Here is an 18,035-nt window from a genome sequence, read left to right as displayed (position 1 = left end):
GCGGCTGAATAAGATGGCCAAGTCGATTTTCCCGGCGAATAGCGACGTGGCGGTGGTGATGGACGACCGGACCTATCTTACCCTGGATGGCAACGACTGGCACTGCACTTCGTATTTTACTTACCCCACGAAGAAAGTGAGCTCCGAAGTGAAGTTTATTTCACACACCAAGTTCCCCAAGAAGGTGCTGTTGTGGCTGACAATCACCGAGAAGAGGATGTCAAAGCCGCTCTTCTTTAGCTCCGGACTGGCCGTGAACGGGGAAATTTATAGTACGAAGTTCCTGCCGGAAGTTGCGTCGTTCATGAAGAAATACCATTAGGGTGAAGACGCGGAGTTCTAGCTGGATCTGGCGTCGGCACACTACTCGAAGTGATCATTAGAGTAGATGAACCGGCTGAATATCGATACCAAAGTACCAAAGTCGGCAAACCCACCCAACGTCCCCCAGCTGCGTTCCATCGCGAACTTTTGGGCAAACCTGAAGCGTGAGATCTACTTCAATAATTTTGTGGCGGAAACTGAGAAGGAATTGATAAATAAAACGAAGAAATAACTTAGAAACATGCCTACACGCATGTTTTAGTTCGCCATGGCGGATGTTCCGGTTAACTGCCGGAAGGCCGGTCGCGAGGGCGTAGATTTTTTTTGCAAGTAAGCTTATGTAATTATCTTCCATGAGAAATTTATCAAACTCAATTATCTGTCTTAGTTTTTTTATCACCATCCGAAAAAGTCAATTTTTTAATGCAAATGTTATCCGTTGATTACCATGAAAACAAGACAGGTGGATAATGTCGGCGACATAACCGAAGAGACGTAGAACTTTATCATGGGCTGTCAATTTAAGTAACTTATCAAGTATCAGTGTAGTTTTTCTGTACCTATTAGCAAAATTACATCTCTGTCGTTCACATCGACGTTGCTGTTATTATTTACAAATTCTATTAAAAAATTGTTTTAATGAATCTTGTCCTTATCATGTGTTCGGTGTGGTTCAGTGTTGGACGTATCACTTCTTCAATTGCTGGTCTCTGTCAGCCGCCGAATATCGCTATTAGTTTGTTTTGTATGAAACCCCACCAAATGGCAGGAGAATGAAAACTCATTGGCTTCTGCTACAGCTTCCCGCTGCTGATGATTTTGATGGTTATGCTGAAACGGTGGCCTTAGAGCCCCGAACATTTATCTCGGGTGATTTGACTGGCGGTAGATTCACAAGGGGTGTGCCTTACGATGCAGTGTTTGGCTTCTCTTTATGCTTCCATTGTATTGAAAAAAAACCTCTGTATGTGCTAGCAGCTTAAGCAAAGAAAAACATGCATTGCATTGTAAAACTTTTAGCGCAAGTGGTTGTGTTAAAATGACTAAAAATATGAAACAATTTTTCACCCAAGGAAAGTTCATGCGACGAGAAAATTTGTAAAAGTGAAGGAATATTCGAAAAAGTGATTTCCCATATGCTCTGTATATCGTATTAAGTGCTGTTAGTCCAATTGAAATTTGAATTGAGGCATATAGCATCGTGTTCCGTTGGGTTCCGTTTATAGCGAAAATGGAAATGGGTTGAATGAACACCCAGAAAGTCAATTATACTACCATACTACGCACCATTTCATCCATACAGAACACAGGAGCAATCTCGTCCAGGCCCACAGAAGGCGACTTCCATCATATCACATTCCACTTCGGCATATTCTATCGTGATACGCACCATCCAACGATTAATCACTATCCTTTTGTCATCATCACTCGGTTGTAAACACTGGAGGATTGAACAAACAATACCCAACAACCAAACAAAACGGCCCTTTTCAGGGTCACCAAATCATTTTAAAAGGTTAACGATGTTATTCTTCAAACATATCCAAAATCAGCATGCAACAGATAGCCTAACGGAATTCTATGTCAACTATGCGGTCGTGTCTCGGATACAGCCCACCTGCAACTTTTTTAAATCAGTTTTCGATGGACAAACACAACTCACTTTTGAAAATAATCTTCCCATCCGGCTCGCAATGCGTTGTACTTTGACGCCACTTGTAATTCGGAAACAATGTATGAATCCGTGAAAACTGAATGATCGATCGGAAAGACCCTAACAACCAATAAGCACATAAACACTCCTAAATTAACACAAGCTCTTCTCCAGCAAACAAAAGTTTGCTTCTTTATTATTGAGGATATCTGTTTGCAAGTACATATTCCCAGGTTAGCGAAGAATCCGGCCCTGAACGGGTAGTTATATCTCATCATCCAAATTACGTAACGCAATAGGAGAGAGATGACCACAATCATCGCACAATCATCAACTGCCACTAATTCGCATTAGCAGCAGTGAGATCGATCGGAGAGAGATAAAAATCCTCGGCTTATCTCAACGAGAAAAACATCGCAAAGCCCAATCGATAGGTCCTGGAGAACTCGTATCGAATGATAGAGTTGAGTTGACTTAGCACCGCCAAACCAACCACACGGAACCCAGGACCCAGGCTCACAGTTTATTCCTTTGTTAATTATTCTTTGTTGTAAATAGTTTCTGAATGTTAAATATAAAATTAAATGTTAATTGTAAAAATAAAAAGTGTGTGAGTTCTATGTAAAACTGTGCAGCAATAAAAAGTGTGTGAATCTCTAAAATTGCGGAAGAGTCCTATTATCAATCCCCATCTATATGAGGGAGAAGCCACCGGAATATCGAAGGAAGGACCCACAACTCCCCCACAATATCATTTTAGAGTGTATTGAACTATTGCATTGAATTTTATTAAAGTAACTCTTTAGGGAAAGGTTCGGTGGTCCAGAAAAGTGCCAATGGATTCATTCTTGTTCTCGTGAGAACGAACTGAGTTCCAGTGATGAGTAGAGAGTAGAATACCCGACTACCCGATGATTTGAAAATAATGAGATCGAATACAGCCAAAAGTGTTTGTTCTATACTGATCTGAAATTTTATTGCGACTGATACTCCCTGAACATTCCGTGCCCTATTTATACGATGATTTCCATAGTCATTTGAATAGCGTAATTATTGTTTCTGAAATATTCGCTACAAAGTATGAGTATTTTTGATTCGAACAAGTTTGTATTCTGTTTGGGTTGGAGGAAATATGAGTTTTCCACACATTTGGGAATTTTTTGACTGAAGTGTAACTTTTCAAAAGGGCGTATCGATTTTAGTAAGAGAAATTTTTGATAATTTATATCTCAAAAACTATGAGTCCTACCGAAAAAGTGTCTTAGAAAGAGTTATAGAGTATTGATATCCAAACGTGAAAAAAATATACACTGAGAAAAAATAGTACTTTTTTATTTACGAAAAAAAAACTTAAATTTGCAATATCTAAAACACACATTTTTAAATGTTTTCAAATTTTTTTTCATATAAAATAGAAGTTATGTATAAAATTCAGAAAATGGGTACAAGATGATAAAACTATTTTTGACGAACTTTGTGGAACATCAAATTTTAATGAATTTTCAAAACTTCGAATTTTGACCATTTTCAAAATCAGGTTTTTCTCATTTTTTCCAAAAACGATTTTTTTCCAAAAATTCAGATTTTTTGAATTACCGGACCGGAAGTTAGAATTTATTTTTTGGTAATTGTTGATTTTATTTGTTTTTTATAGTTTATAGTTTAGGGTGCTCTATTTTTTATATGTTTTTTTAAACGGATTTTTTTTGAAAGGATTCTTGAGGATTTTTTACATAACATATCTTTTCCCTTTTTGAGTTATGATCGTTCAAAGTTAAAGGTTTGGAAAATCATTTTCCCCGTTTTCCAAAAAAATTCAAAAAAAAAATCCAAATATTTGAATTACTAAACCGATTCAGATAATCTACATATTGAATTAAAGTCAATGAGCTAGTCTTCTTTAAAAAAAATAATACACTTGCGAAAAAAATGGATTCTAGTCGCATAGATCTAATCTAGTCGCATAGGAATATAGAACGAAGACTGAAAACATGTTAACTATGAGAAATCAGAACTCAAAAACAAAAAAAAAACACATGTCATATTTTCCGATATGCTATGTAAAAATACCATAGCTTTCAGGAAAAAATATTTAAAACATATAGCGCCCTTGGTCCCGAGACCATGTAAACTTTAAAAAAAAACAAATACAATTAATGATCACGAGAACAAAATTCATTGTGGTATTTTTTCAAAAAATACCAGGTAATTGGCTTTAATTTGATTTGTCGATCACCTAAATCGGTCCAGTAGTTCAAAAGTTATGAATTTTTGGAGAAGTAGAATAAAACTGATTTTTCGGACCACCCTAACGAAAAAATAAAACAATACGGGTTTAATATTTTGCAATAAGAAACAAAACGATCGCTTTTCATCAAATTCTGAAAATCACTATATCGGTTTGGAATCGAATGGTTGTATAACAACATTTAGTAACATGAGTCTCGAAGTTTTGGCAGGAGTACCCCCGCTTACTCTTCGGTTCACAGAATTATCCTACAGATTTCTCATCCGTTGCAAGATCATGAATCCATTGGTGATTGATAACTTCGAAAATCTACTCCTACTGACTCCTCAGTCAAGTTTTATGTCTTTATACCATGAGTACCTTACACACGACGTGCACCCTTCACCAGGCATCTCCAACCAAGTTTGCTTCCCATACTTCTGCAATTCCTCTGTCATTTTTGATCTGTCCATGCGACAAAAAATCCATGGAATCCCAGATCACCTACGCTCCGATTCTATTCCGCCGATATTTTCGGCAGAATATGGGAAAGTTGGATCTGATAAAATGTTCTTTACTGACGGTTCATTCATAAACGGGTCCACTGGCTTCGGCATCTTCAATGAAAATTCCAGTGCCTCTTTCAAACTCAAAGATCCTTGTTCCGTGTATGTCGCTGAACTGGGTGCGATATATTACGCATTAGGGATCATTGAAACATTGCCCATCGACCACTATTTTATTTTTTCAGACAGTCTCAGCTCAATAGAGGCAATCCGCTCAATGAAAGTTGATAAATGCTCATCTTATTTCCTAACAAGGATAAGACAACTATTGAGTGTTTTGGTCGAAAAATTATTCAAGATTACCTTAGCATGGGTTCCCTCTCATTGCTCGATTCCGGGGAATGAGAAAGCGGACTCGCTAGCTAAGGTGGGCGCTTTAGAAGGCACACTTTTTGAAAGGCAAATTGCTTATAATGAATTTTTCCACATTCCTCGTCAGTATACGCTCGTAAGTTGGCAGCGCATGTGGAGTGGTGATGAGTTCGGTCGTTGGTTACACACGATTATCCCTAAGGTCTCGACGAGTGCATGGTTCAAGGGATTGAATGTAGGTCGTGATTTCATTCGCGTGATATCTCGGCTTATGTCCAATCACTACAACCTAAACGCGCATCTCTATCGCATTGGGCTCGCAGCAAACAATCTTTGTGATTGTGGCGATGGCTACCACGACATCGAGCATGTTGTCTGGTCGTGTATCCGGTTCCATGATGCTCGCTCTCAGCTCTCTAGAGCACTGAGAGCAAAAGGCAGACAATCGGATATCCCCGTCCGGGATATCTTAGGTAGCCGTGATCCTGATCTTCTGCTTCATCTATACCTGTTCCTCAGAAACGCCGATGTCAACGTTTAATGATGTTTCCTTCGTTGTGTCCCTGTTTCATATCCCTCCTATCCGATCGATAAACTTTTACTTAGTCGCGGCAATACATACACACATTCTTTACAGATGCACGGGCCGAAGGTTGTGCAGTCCAGTGATCATTCAACAAGAGCCAAAGGTTGTACCGCTCATGACAACTCTACACGAGCTGACGATTGCGCCGGCTAGTGACCATTCTATCCTGGATTCCTCGAGGCGAGAAAGACGCACCACGCTAGATATGGGGTACAGACTAGGGGGGCGTTGCTGATTAATGGTCAGCTGCATCCCAATAGGAAGTATCCCGTGTCGGGCACACGTACAGAGCATCGAAGACTGCAACATACCCATTATGAGAACACTTGTAATACTAACCTCGAGCCAACCGCGAGTAATCGGTTACATATTACTAACATAGTTGTAAGACAAAAATTGTCAAAATATTGGACTCCCGGCCCCGTCAGGCTAACGCCACATGTGCCTTAATAAAATATATATTTTGGAAAAAAAAAACATTTAGGAAGCAATTTCATTTCATTATAAGTGAAAAATGAAAATATGTGAAATTAAGGTTCATTTGAGATAACTATATCGGATAACGGAGACAGCGGATCGACGCATATCCGTATAGATTGGTATACCACATAGAGAATTTAGATATTTCAACACTTTTGAAGAAAATAGATTTCAATATATATTTACCTCGATCAATGGATAAAAGTCATTATAAGAAACAAAATAAAAATGTACCCATTTTTTGTAATTTTCCTTCTTAAATTCGAAATGCGTCAAAATGACGCGCCCCGTAAACCTAGTGTTAAGATTCTAATGCATATTTCAAAAAATAATCACCTATTTAAGTAATAATTACACTTGATATTGATTGTATTGTAAAATGATGTCAAGTTTACTCACTTAATCAACCGTAATGCTTTTAAATTAGTAAGTATTTTGCAAGAACAAGAGAAAACTAGAGATACAATTTTTGAAGAAATCTGGCTATAGGGTTTTGAGGTATCACTTCATTCTGGAAAACTGCTCTAAGCTCTGCTTCGCAGTTAAAAAAAGAATGATCTTTTCGGAGGGCAGCTATGAAATTTGTTTGATTAGACTGGCGGTAGAGTCACAAAGAGGTGGAGCTTACGATGCAATGTTTCGTTTGTATTCAAATTGTATTCAGCTGTTACTCTGGTTGCTACTTTTGGTCGGTACCATTTGAGGAGCACAAACAGGACCAATTGAACCATGTGACTCAGCGTGTTAAGATAATGCTTGACATTTCACAATTATTCAATTGTTTATCTAAAAAAATAAAATTTTCCTTATTTTGATAGACGTGTTAAAATATTTCCAATAAATTGACGCAAACACCTCTGCGATCTATCAAGAAATGCTCGAGTTCTTTCATTATTTCTTACATGTTCAGTGTGAGATTTTCTTTTCACCCCCTACATAGTCATATCGGACGTCTAAAAGCGGGTAAACATTGGTGATTGGTGAAAAATTTTTCTCGGGAACAATACGACAGATTTAGCTAAAGTGTGGCTAAAAATTTGCCAAAATATATAGATTTTTTTCATTTTTTGCAGAAAAAATGCTAATGTGCAGACAAAAAACCGAAATATCGAAAAACAGCTACGATACGCGATATAAAATACATTTTCCATGCTGAAAAAAGACGGGTGGGTAATGTCGGGGACATAACCGAAGAGACGTAGGACTTCTTTTGTTCGGAACGATTTGAGGAGTACAAATTGGACCAATCGAAACGAGGTACATAGTGCGTTTGGACAATGCTTTATATTTCAGAATTATTCAAAATAAAAATAGATAAAAAATAGAAAGTTATTCATTGTGATAGATGCTTAGAAATATTTCTTATCAATTGATGTAAACATCTTCGCGATCTATTAAGAAATGCTCGAGTTATAAGCATCCATTTATGTTGGAAAAAATGGACGCTTATAACTCGGTGCCTAGATTTTCATTTCACCCCCTATATCTTCCGGTTTGACGTAGTTATACGTCAAAAAATGTCAGCCAAACTGCTTGCATACATTCTGTCAAATATATACCAGAAATTTTTCAATTGTAAATCTGGTCGCTAATATTTTTCATTTCTTTTAAGTTGGACAAAACTTTTAAAACTTACTTACTTTTAACTTTTAAGACTTTTAAAAATACTTACTACTAGACTCAATGCCAATTGGAAGCGCGATCTGTCACTTAGTTTGTTTACAGCGCCATTGAAAACAAGTTAACTCGCCGAAAAGTTGAAAATGTTGTCGAATACATTTGGTGACTCAACTATGTGGAAAACACGGATGTATGAATGGTATAAGGCATTCAAAGACTACCGTTAAGAGATGAACAATTTGCCACGTCAAGGACGAAACCATCGACAAAATAAAAGGAACGGTGCTCGGAAATTGTAATCTAAGTTTGAGAGAGCAAGCCCGTGAATTAAATATCTCTCACGAGACCGTTCGTCATATTTTGGCTGACGTTTTGGGCATGAGAAAAATCGCAGCACGACTCGTGCCAGAGGAGCTCAGCTTTCTTCAAAAATTTAATCGCGATCAAGTGACTGAAGGCATGCTTGAACTATAGAATTCTAATCTCACGTTCATCAAACGTATAATTACTGGCGACGAGAAATAGGTAAATTTTTTTCCTGTCACCGAAACTTAGCGCTTCGAGGGACCCGTCTTGACAGCGTTGAAGACATAAAAACGAATTCGTTGCGTGAACTGAAGGTATTTCCTGAATACAGCTGTAAAAAGTGTTTCGATGATTGGATTTTTCGTTGGAAAAAGTGTGTTGCTTTAGAAGGGGCCTATTTTGAAGGCGATAATATAAATTTAGAAGATGAATGAAACATTTTACTTAAAAACACGATTCCTGGTATTTATTTGACAAAACGTAGATACTGAAATAAATGCATAGTCAGATTAAAAATAACAAGGTTTCGAGAAAAACATGTTTCGATCTCACTTCAACCGTTGTAATGAATAGACCAAATATTTTACAAATAAGCTACTTTATGTTCAGAGGTCATAACATTTTTGATATCATAATATAATATCAGGATGTGACATCAAAAATGTAACGTTATGCAAATATTTTCTCGAATATGACTGAGTTTGCTCAATTTTTCTTAACCCCTCCAAACGTCACTGCCGATCGTAAGTTCCGATGGACGCCTACTTTAATTCACTCTAACGAAGGCTTTCCGTTCATTGAAACATTTGAGGAAGTCGAACACAATGGGGTTTATTCCGAGAGTCGCTTCACGATGTGACAGTCATTTCGCGCAATCGATGAAAGTAGAAAATAAATTGACAAGTGCCAGTGAAGTTTATTTGTCATTGTACTTCCGAGTCGCTCAACTCTTAAAATTGGGTGATAATTGTCATGTAACTTTAAAAAGAAAAATCTCACTTATACACCCTTGATTCTCAGAATTACCCCCAATTTTAGAAAAACGAAACAGATGGTAAATAAATTTTTCACCGCCAACAAACTGCTGTCCACACATTACTGAATCGACCACTGATGGCGCTGGTATAAATTGGGAAGCGCTTCCGGATCTCAAATGACTCAAATGGAGATTCCGATGCCAGACACAGCATCTAACAGTTTTGTAACATAAACTGTTTTTTTTTGCAAAATTCAAGTAGATTTTTGTAAGAGGCGCCATCTAGACGTAAACCTTAAGAACTTTTCAGCCGATCTGTTAGATTCCATTCTAGAATCTTATTCTAAATGTTATGATAATACACGAAACAGGGTATCACCTGTTTCATAAAAAGTTTGCTACCGTACATATACCAGTCACTGTAATCAATACGGAAGCTAAATCACTTATCCGTCAATGCTTGTTCAATTCACTTGAGCAACTTTTCACCGACAATTTGCTCAGCAATGCCAATGTTTCCTTGACATTATTCTTGCTCGATCTCGATTCAGCGGTAAACGATGGGAGACTTGATTAGAAGGACGAAAATGAGAACAGTTTATCTGTTTTTTTTTCAACAAAGTTGTATGTATTTTCAGCTATTGCATTTACTGTTTACGTTATCGCATTGTTTCATAAGACTCAAAGTGTTCGTTTAGTTAGTTTTTAAAAGTATTCGTTGCTGCTACATTACTGGTTTCATCTATATACAAAACTACTTGTAAACTTCTCAGAATGTAAGTTTGGAGAGTATTCGTTGCTAGTCTTTGTTTGTTTGTTTTTTGCAAGGGATTGGGAGTTTCCTGCATCTAGTACTTAGTGGTGGACCAGGACAGCTGGGTGGTGGACGACGCTCTTGACGACTGGGACGGAGTGAACGATTGGGGTAGCGACCACGGTCTTGGTCACAACTGGAGTGTGGTGGACGATTGGGACGGCCTTAACGATTGGGGTGTGGTGGACAGCGACGACTGGGGCATGGTGGGCGACGACGGCGTGCTTGACGACTGGGGCGTGGTGCACAACGTGGCTGTTGCGGAAAAAGTTGGACGTTAGACTAGCGCTAGATCGTCGTCTAGGAGTTGATACTTACGACGAGGAGTGGCTAACGGCTACTGGAGCATGGTGGACAATTGGGGTGTGGGCAACGGCCACTGGAGCAGCAACAACAACTCCTGGAGCTGGGGCAGCGACGGCGGCGGCGATCAAGCAGGTGAAAACGAACTGTAACGAGGATTCAGATGACAATCAAAAACTAATATCCGGTAGCGATATTTGTACGCTATGAACAGTTTAGATATCACAGTTTTTTTTGTTGCACATTTATGCACTTTTACACGAATATTTTCATTTGACAAAATATTATACACACCAGCTTGTACATTTTGACGGTTGGGGTTTGTTAACTTAAAAGTTGACTTAGATGAAATGCTTTGCTAACACTTGGAGTGTACCACAATTGACTGATGATGTGTTGTTGACTATACTAGCTTTTATAGTGAAAATCGCCGTACTCGTGATCACTAAGAAATAAAATCTCTCGTTTTCTCGCTCGGTCTCACAGCCTCTCCTATCAGAGGTCCTCGAGAAGCGAACAATCTTGGCCACAATCGCGTCCCTGCAGTGTCACGCACAAGTGACATATAAGTCAAAGAGGAACAGATATGTGTGTCTCGGAGTGAGAACGAGAGTATACGAAACTGTAAAATACGAGATCAGGTTTCCTGAGAGTACTCAATGGTGAAGTGTATGTTTTTTTTTGTTAAACTTACAACCGAAACCACACTCTTGGGAAGGTAATAAACATGAACACAGTTCGCACACGGGTCAATCGTCGCAGCCGTCGTTGTCGTCGTCGTCGTCGTCGTCACCGATCAATGCTCGTCAATGCAAGCAGAGGTCTGCGGCAGCGGGGTGGTTCACCATAGCTTTACCTGCGTCTCTCACGTATCACTTGAGGGGCATAATTCGACTTTGCAGAGAGGCGAAAAAACTCGATTCAATGTTCCTGCCTTCACGATTGCCGTCAGCAACGATAGGAATGGTAGCAGCATCGTACACATTTGCATTAAACCACGTGGGCCAGAACATGCACATGTGAGGGGGAAAGGTTTGGCTAGGATGTTTTCACTCCTTCCTAGGTGTACAGGCATTTCGCGGTCTCTAGGTCTTCCACAATTCTCGTATATTCCTATTATGCACATGTCATCAACATACCAAACAGGTTTCAATCCTTTTGGACTGAGAATACCTCAGTCGTGCTCAGGGAGATATGTTGTTTTCAATTTCTACGTCTCGTTACTCGCAGCTTCTGTTTGTTTTGATGGAAGTGCAGCATCACTTTCGGTGCAATTATTCCACCGTTGATAATTTGCAGGAATGCTTTCGTTGTTATTGGGAATTATAAGTACCGGAATAATCAGGTGAAATAGATTGAAATAGATGATTGCGGATGCTTTTTTTCCATTATAGAATCATTAGTAGGATTCTCTCATGAAACAATAAAATAGTTTCTATCGTTGAAAGTTCGATAAAAATATATATGGAAAAAATAATTTTGAAACATAACTTATGTTTAAAAAAACAACCCCAGAGAGATTTAGAGGAAATTGTTTGATTCCATTTTTGGTCAGACTAATTTTTGACGTAGAACTACGTCTTTCATCAAGGGTGCCACATCAGAAAACAGATCACGTTTTTATGAAATAAAGTTAACGTTAATAACTATTTTTGCCGCGGACGGATTTTGGCGACTTACATACCAAACGAATCAGAAATTCCCTAAGATTTGATTGAGATGCTATACATTACAATCCTCTGATGTGTAAATGGTTAAAATTCATGAAAAGTATAAGCGTGTTCATTTTCCCATACATTTGTTCTGCTGATTTGTGAACTTTTCTACCCGTGCCGTCTATATCGAGCAACTTATCGACGAGCAACGAAGGGGAAATCGCAAGATATAAAGTCTCTGTGAACAAAGTAAAAGAAGAAGAACGAAGGGGAATGTTTGCCTAGAGTATAAACAGTGGATCTCGCTGAGGCAAGCTTTCAGTATCGTTCTAGATACGAAGCAATGAACATCGCTTGTTCTTCCTTGTTTGGCGCCATCACATGTCTTCGTTTCGGCGTAAAATTACTCACTCGCTGATGTCTCTGGCATTGCAATCATTGCATCAAACTTACGTCATTGCATTAATGTTTTGAGCTACACAATTGTGTGGGAAATCATCAAACTAGGCTGTCGTCCGCTCACCAAGAAAATAAATGTTCTGTAATTTTTCCTGTGATTTGGCTAAGCTAATCTAGACCGGCAATATTACCCGAAAAGGGCTTTTGTTGAGAAGAGCGCAAAACGGAGATGTTTGTATATTTAGTTGCTTCAAGCCATCGATATGTGGATATTTGTGTGTATATGCAGCCATTCCATGCCAAACCGATATTTTGATCATTATCTCAAATTATGAGACCCGTATTTTTTATTTTTTTCGTTAGGGTGACCATTTCCATTTTAGGGTGGTCTAAAAAACCATTTTTTCGCATTTTTGCCAAAAATGACTTTTTTCAAAAATTCATAACTTTTGAACTACTAGACCGATTCAGATGATCGATATATCAAATTAAAGCCAACCACCTGTTCTTTTTTGAAAAAATACTATACTTGCAGAAAATTTGAATTCTGCTCTAGTTATTATTGATTGTATTCGTTTTCATTGTTTTCATAGTCTCAGGACAAAAGGCGCTATAGTATTTTATATTTTTTCTGTAAAGCTGAGGATTTTTCAAATAACATATCTCGAATCCAAGAAGGCGTTTTTTTTGAGTTAGCCGATGGTTTAAAAAATCATTTTTTTCCCAAAAATGACTTTCTTCAAAAGTTTATTACTTTCGAACTACTGGATCGATTGTGATGATCGACATATCAAATTAAAGCCTACTAGCTAGCTTTTTTTGAAAAAATAACACATTTGCCATTTAATCGGATTATAATCACATACATCCAATTTAGTCGCATAGAAATGTTGAATGAAAATTGAAAACATGTTAACTTTGAAAAATCATAACTTAAAAAAGAAAAATAACACCTCTCTGGTATTCGGATATATTATGTGAAAAATCCTCAGCTTTCAGGAAAAAATAAAAAAATATGGCGCCCTTGGTCCCGAAACGATGTAAGTTATAAAAAACAAATATAATCAATAATTACGAAAACAAAATCAATTTTTATTCAGAGTGTAATATTTTTTCAAACAAGAATTGGCTTTAATTTGATATGTCGATAATTTGAATCAGTCCAGTAGATCAAAAGTTATGATTTTTTGTAGTGGAAAAAATGGGAAAAAAATGATTTTTGGACCATCGGTTAACTTTGAAAAATCATTATAACGAAAGCAGAATTCAAATTTTCTGCGGGTATAGTATTTTTTCAAAAAAGAGGTAATTGGATTTAATTTGATATGTCGATCATCTGAATCGGTCTAGAAGTTCAAAAGTTATGAATTTTTGAAAAAAGTAATTTTTGGCAAAAATGCGAAAAAATGTTTTTCTTTGGTTTTTTTGGAAATGGTCATCCTAACAAAAAAATAAAAAATACGGGTCTCATAATTTGCGATAAAGAACAAAACTACCACTTTTGACGAAAATCTGAGAACCACTATATCGGTTTGGCATGGAATGGCTGTATGTGCGTGCTTCATAACCCATACGTATAAATAGTGACTCTTTGCTACGCTAAAACAGAGATTACTGGTTGTTCAGATTAACAGAAAGAGTTTATTTCGTTGATTTAGTCACCAAGAAAGTAAATGTCGTTCTAGAATTTTGTATGTGATTGGGTTTCGCTTGCCAGTAGCAAAACTTTCTCCACTAAGGATAACAGCTGCGCTTATCTTGAGCATGAGAAAGTAATGCAACTTTTTTCGAGACCAGTAATGTTCACAGAAGTGTTTCTTTTGAGAATAGCGCAAAATGATAAGAAGTAATTATATTTCAAGTAGCTTCAAGCCACCAATGTATGGCTCTGTATGCATGCTATGGCGAACGTTTGGTTTACGTTGTACGAACCTGCAAGTATTGTCATTGTTGTTGTTTCCATGCGGTGTGAAACATATATTGATGTAGTTATGAGATGTGGAATAATGGTGCTTGTCGCTTGTAACCGAGTGTATGTCAATTGCGAAAAAGGCCACCGGAATAGCGTTCGAGGTAAATTTTCAATACATTGACATGACACAAATTGCGACAAACGATCAGCTAGTGAATTGTTCTACGAGGGCAAGAATGAATCATCAATCAGGGCGATCAAACCATTTTACTAAACAGTTATTTCTAAAGTTACACAGCATAATATATGAAGTTTTAAACAAGCATCTTATGAAAACTAACAGCGTAGTTCTACGTCAACAATGCGGTTGTATCTTGGACACATTGGAATTTTTGGAATTTTTAAACCGATTGATTACGCTTAGCTTACACGTACACCACGAGAACAGTCTTTCACTGTAAACATTACTGCAAGAATCTGAATGATAAAATCTAGCATAGCTTGTCAATTGGATTTTTTTTCTGAACACCACGCTGACTATAATTTTCGTTTGCCAATGCGTTAAAATAGTTCTAAAACGTGTCGTGAGCTTCAGTTTTGTCTCTTTTGCTTCGTGAGGTAAGTGTACCTTCTCTCAGATTATCATCCTTGATTTTTTTGTAATCTGTATATATATATATATATATGGTTCCCGGAATAAATCGCCACAGAAAACGACTGCAACAGAAACCACCGCTTATAAAATGTGTAGTAGGCTATAAATATTGTGGCGCGGTATTGTATTTCAAAACAAGAATTAACCGGGCAAACGTATCGCCCCAGGCAAACGTAACGCCCCGGGCAGACGTATACCGTCCGACGCTCGCTAGAGCTCGGTCGGACATTGCTAAAGGATCGTATCCTATGTTTCAAACTAACCGGGCAATCAGTGGATCCCAGGTTTGCGTGCGAGACACCGCCGCTTCCGACGGCGGGTCGGCGGTGGACTCGGATTGCGTCATCTTGGCGGCATGGGCCGCCTCGATTCCTTATCCTCGCCAAATGGGGACTTCGTCCCCATTACATTGTCCTCAGAATAAATTTCGAAAAACGAGAACAAGAGAATAAATTTATAATAGAAATGTGAGGCACATGATGTTTTTCCCGCGCCAAATATTTCTAGCCTACTACACTTTTTCTAAGCGGTTGTTTCTGTTGCAGTTGTTTACTGTGGCGATTTATTCCGGTCACCTATATATATATATATATATATAAATGGATTTCTGTCCGTCTGTCTGATTTTTATGGATTCGGAAACTACTGAACCGATTAACATCAAAATTGGTACGTAGGGGTTTTTGGGGTCGGGGAAGGTTCTCGTGATAGTTTGAGACCCCACCACCCTCTCTAAGGGGGGGGGGGGTACTGCCATGCAAATTGAACACAAATTTCTACATTACTCGGGAATTAATCAAGCAAATGAAACGGAATTTGGCATATGGAGGTTTTAGGATGTAATAAGTATTTCTATGGTGGTTAGACACTCCTTCCGCTCTCTAAGGGTGGGCTGTCATACAAATGAAACACACATTTCGGCATAACTCGAATACTAGCAAATGGAGCCAAATTCGGCATGTGAAGGTTTTACGGGGCACGAAACGTTTCTATGGTGAATACACTCCTCCCCCCTTCTCTAAGCGGGGCTGCCAGACAAACGAAACACAAACTTCTGCATAACTCGAGGTTTTTGGGTATGAGAAATGTTTCTATAATGATATGACACCCCTCCCTCCTCTTGAATGAAGAGTAGGATCCATAAAAATATTACACTTATTTCAACCTAAAATATTCCAACCAAACATGACAATTGAAAATGTTCGGAAAACTTTGAAGGAAAAAGGGAAAACTCGGTAAATTAAATTCCCATATGTTCAACAATTACATAGTAACAAGTGCTGTTAGTACATTTGATGTTTGCGCTAGCGAAATTGATCTTTGCTCGAAACTGGAAATGGAATTTAATGTGATGAAACGCACTCCTATATCTTCTTCTATCTATACAAAAAAAAAGGATCGCCGGATGTGTTGAAAAGAGCAGAACACGAGGAAGGAATTGTCCGATTAAGGGCAGTCTTTATTCTGTCATATTTTCTGTATAAAACATTTATTCCATGTAACGGAAAAACATGTTATTTGCAAGTGGGTGAAAATCTTGAACAAGAATTATGTCTGAAAATAATATGATATTATAATGATGAGTTTTGTTAGAAATACTAGGAATTTTATAGTAAAAGGTAAATTCAACGGGGTCGAATAGAAGATCAATCAATGAACAGTTCTGCGATGGGACCCATGAACTTGCTCATAGTAAGAAAACGTGAATGTTTGAAGGTATTGATTACAAAAAACAAATTTTGAGCGGGACAAAGTTTGCCGGGTCAGCTAGTACATAATAACAACGGTTAAACACACGACACATACTGCTAATTGGCTCATTGTGGCCGTAATTTGTGCGGAATGCCGGAGTTCTGAGCAAATCGTGTGAACGAAGGGTTTGACGACGAATATCGAAATTGAGCTTATCTAACGAAGCAGGGCAGTCGATGTTAGATTGCAGCACAGCAGGCACTAGGCAAGCCTTGGCAACATTTCTTCGGTTCAAAAGAAGAGATTGGAAGGATCGTTCCAATCGTTTTGGTAATGCGATGCCCATGCAACTGCTGCATACTCCAAGGAGTATAGAACCAACAAGCAATAAAGAACCTTCAGGTAGTGAACATTAGTGAATTGTTTAGCAGCACGAAAGATGAAGTCATCTTGGAGCTTCAGTGTTTATATAACCTATGTGATCTTTGCAGGTTAGAATGACATCTAGGAGAATACCCAAATCCTTAACAGTGGCTTCTCGTTAGAGAGACGATTTGCGATGGTATAATTGAAGTAGTGAGGGGAGCGTTTGCGAGCAAATGAAATGACAGAGCATTTGTCGGCATTCAGACTCATCCGATTGGTTGAGCACCATTCGGAGAAAATGTTAAGTTCTTGTTGAAGAAAATGTGCACACAATAAAGTTTAAAGTCGTCGGCGTACGAGAGCTTGAAACATTTAAGTATAAGGTTCACGTCGTTCAGGTACAGTAAAAATATGGAAGGTCCGATGTGGCTGCCCTGTGGAACACCCGACGTGACTGAGAATGGTTCCGATATAGTGTCACCAATTTTGACAGACATTGAGCGACCAACCAGATGGGAACTGAGCCAGCCGAGTAGAGTGCTAGAACAACAGAGATGTTCGAGTTTTGCTATTAATATTTCGTGATTGATTTTATCGAAGGCAGCTGAAAAACCGGTGTAGATAGCATCGACCTGTTTGCGATCTTCAATTGTTTTAATGATGAAACATGTATAGCTGAGCAGATTGGTGCAAGTGGATCTTTTCGGCATAAATCCATGTTGAGTTTCAGACAAGTAGCTCAGACAGTTAATGACTGAGAAAGTCCAAAACAGTGAGCTCGAATAGCTTTGATGTGGCACACAAAGCAGCTATTCCTCTAAAGTTGGAAATCTCACGTTTATCATATTTTTTATGCACTGGGAAAACGGAAGATTTCTTCCATCTACTCGGGAATGTTCCTGGTGACAGAGAGCGGTTGTAAATAATTACCAAAGGTTGGGAAATTGTAGAGCAACACCTTTTTAAAAGGTACTCTATTAAGGGATATTCATTCTATACGGAAAAATTAATCATAGTTCATTATTTTTATGTAAAAATGTTTTAATTCCTTTCTAAAATGTAATCCTTTATTTGCTTCATGAAAACATGCAGTTTCTGTCGGTTTCGTATTCGCAAGTGAAGAGCCGAACGTCCGGCAGCCGGATATCCTGCTATCCGGCCTCGAAGCTTGCCGGATATCCGGTATCCG

The 18,035-nt window shown here is 38.2% G+C and overlaps 2 protein-coding genes across 4 annotated transcripts in view; both read right to left on the bottom strand.

Moving 5' to 3' along the window:
* Positions 1-18,035, bottom strand: part of LOC129777200 (neuropeptide SIFamide receptor) — a 310,914-nt gene that overhangs the window by 23,147 nt on the left and 269,732 nt on the right. The window lies entirely within an intron of this gene.
* Positions 9,681-10,620, bottom strand: LOC129777201 (larval/pupal cuticle protein H1C-like). Its single transcript, XM_055783330.1, has 3 exons — positions 10,463-10,620; positions 10,184-10,314; positions 9,681-10,120 (listed from the first exon to the last, which is right to left on the bottom strand). Exons 1-3 carry the CDS (start codon positions 10,472-10,474, stop codon positions 9,907-9,909), a joined length of 357 nt encoding a protein of 118 aa, XP_055639305.1. The 5' UTR covers positions 10,475-10,620; the 3' UTR covers positions 9,681-9,906.

This window comes from Toxorhynchites rutilus, chromosome 3, assembly GCF_029784135.1.
Source record: "Toxorhynchites rutilus septentrionalis strain SRP chromosome 3, ASM2978413v1, whole genome shotgun sequence".
Taxonomy (NCBI): domain Eukaryota; kingdom Metazoa; phylum Arthropoda; class Insecta; order Diptera; family Culicidae; genus Toxorhynchites; species Toxorhynchites rutilus.
This window is presented reverse-complemented; position numbering and strand designations above follow the sequence as displayed.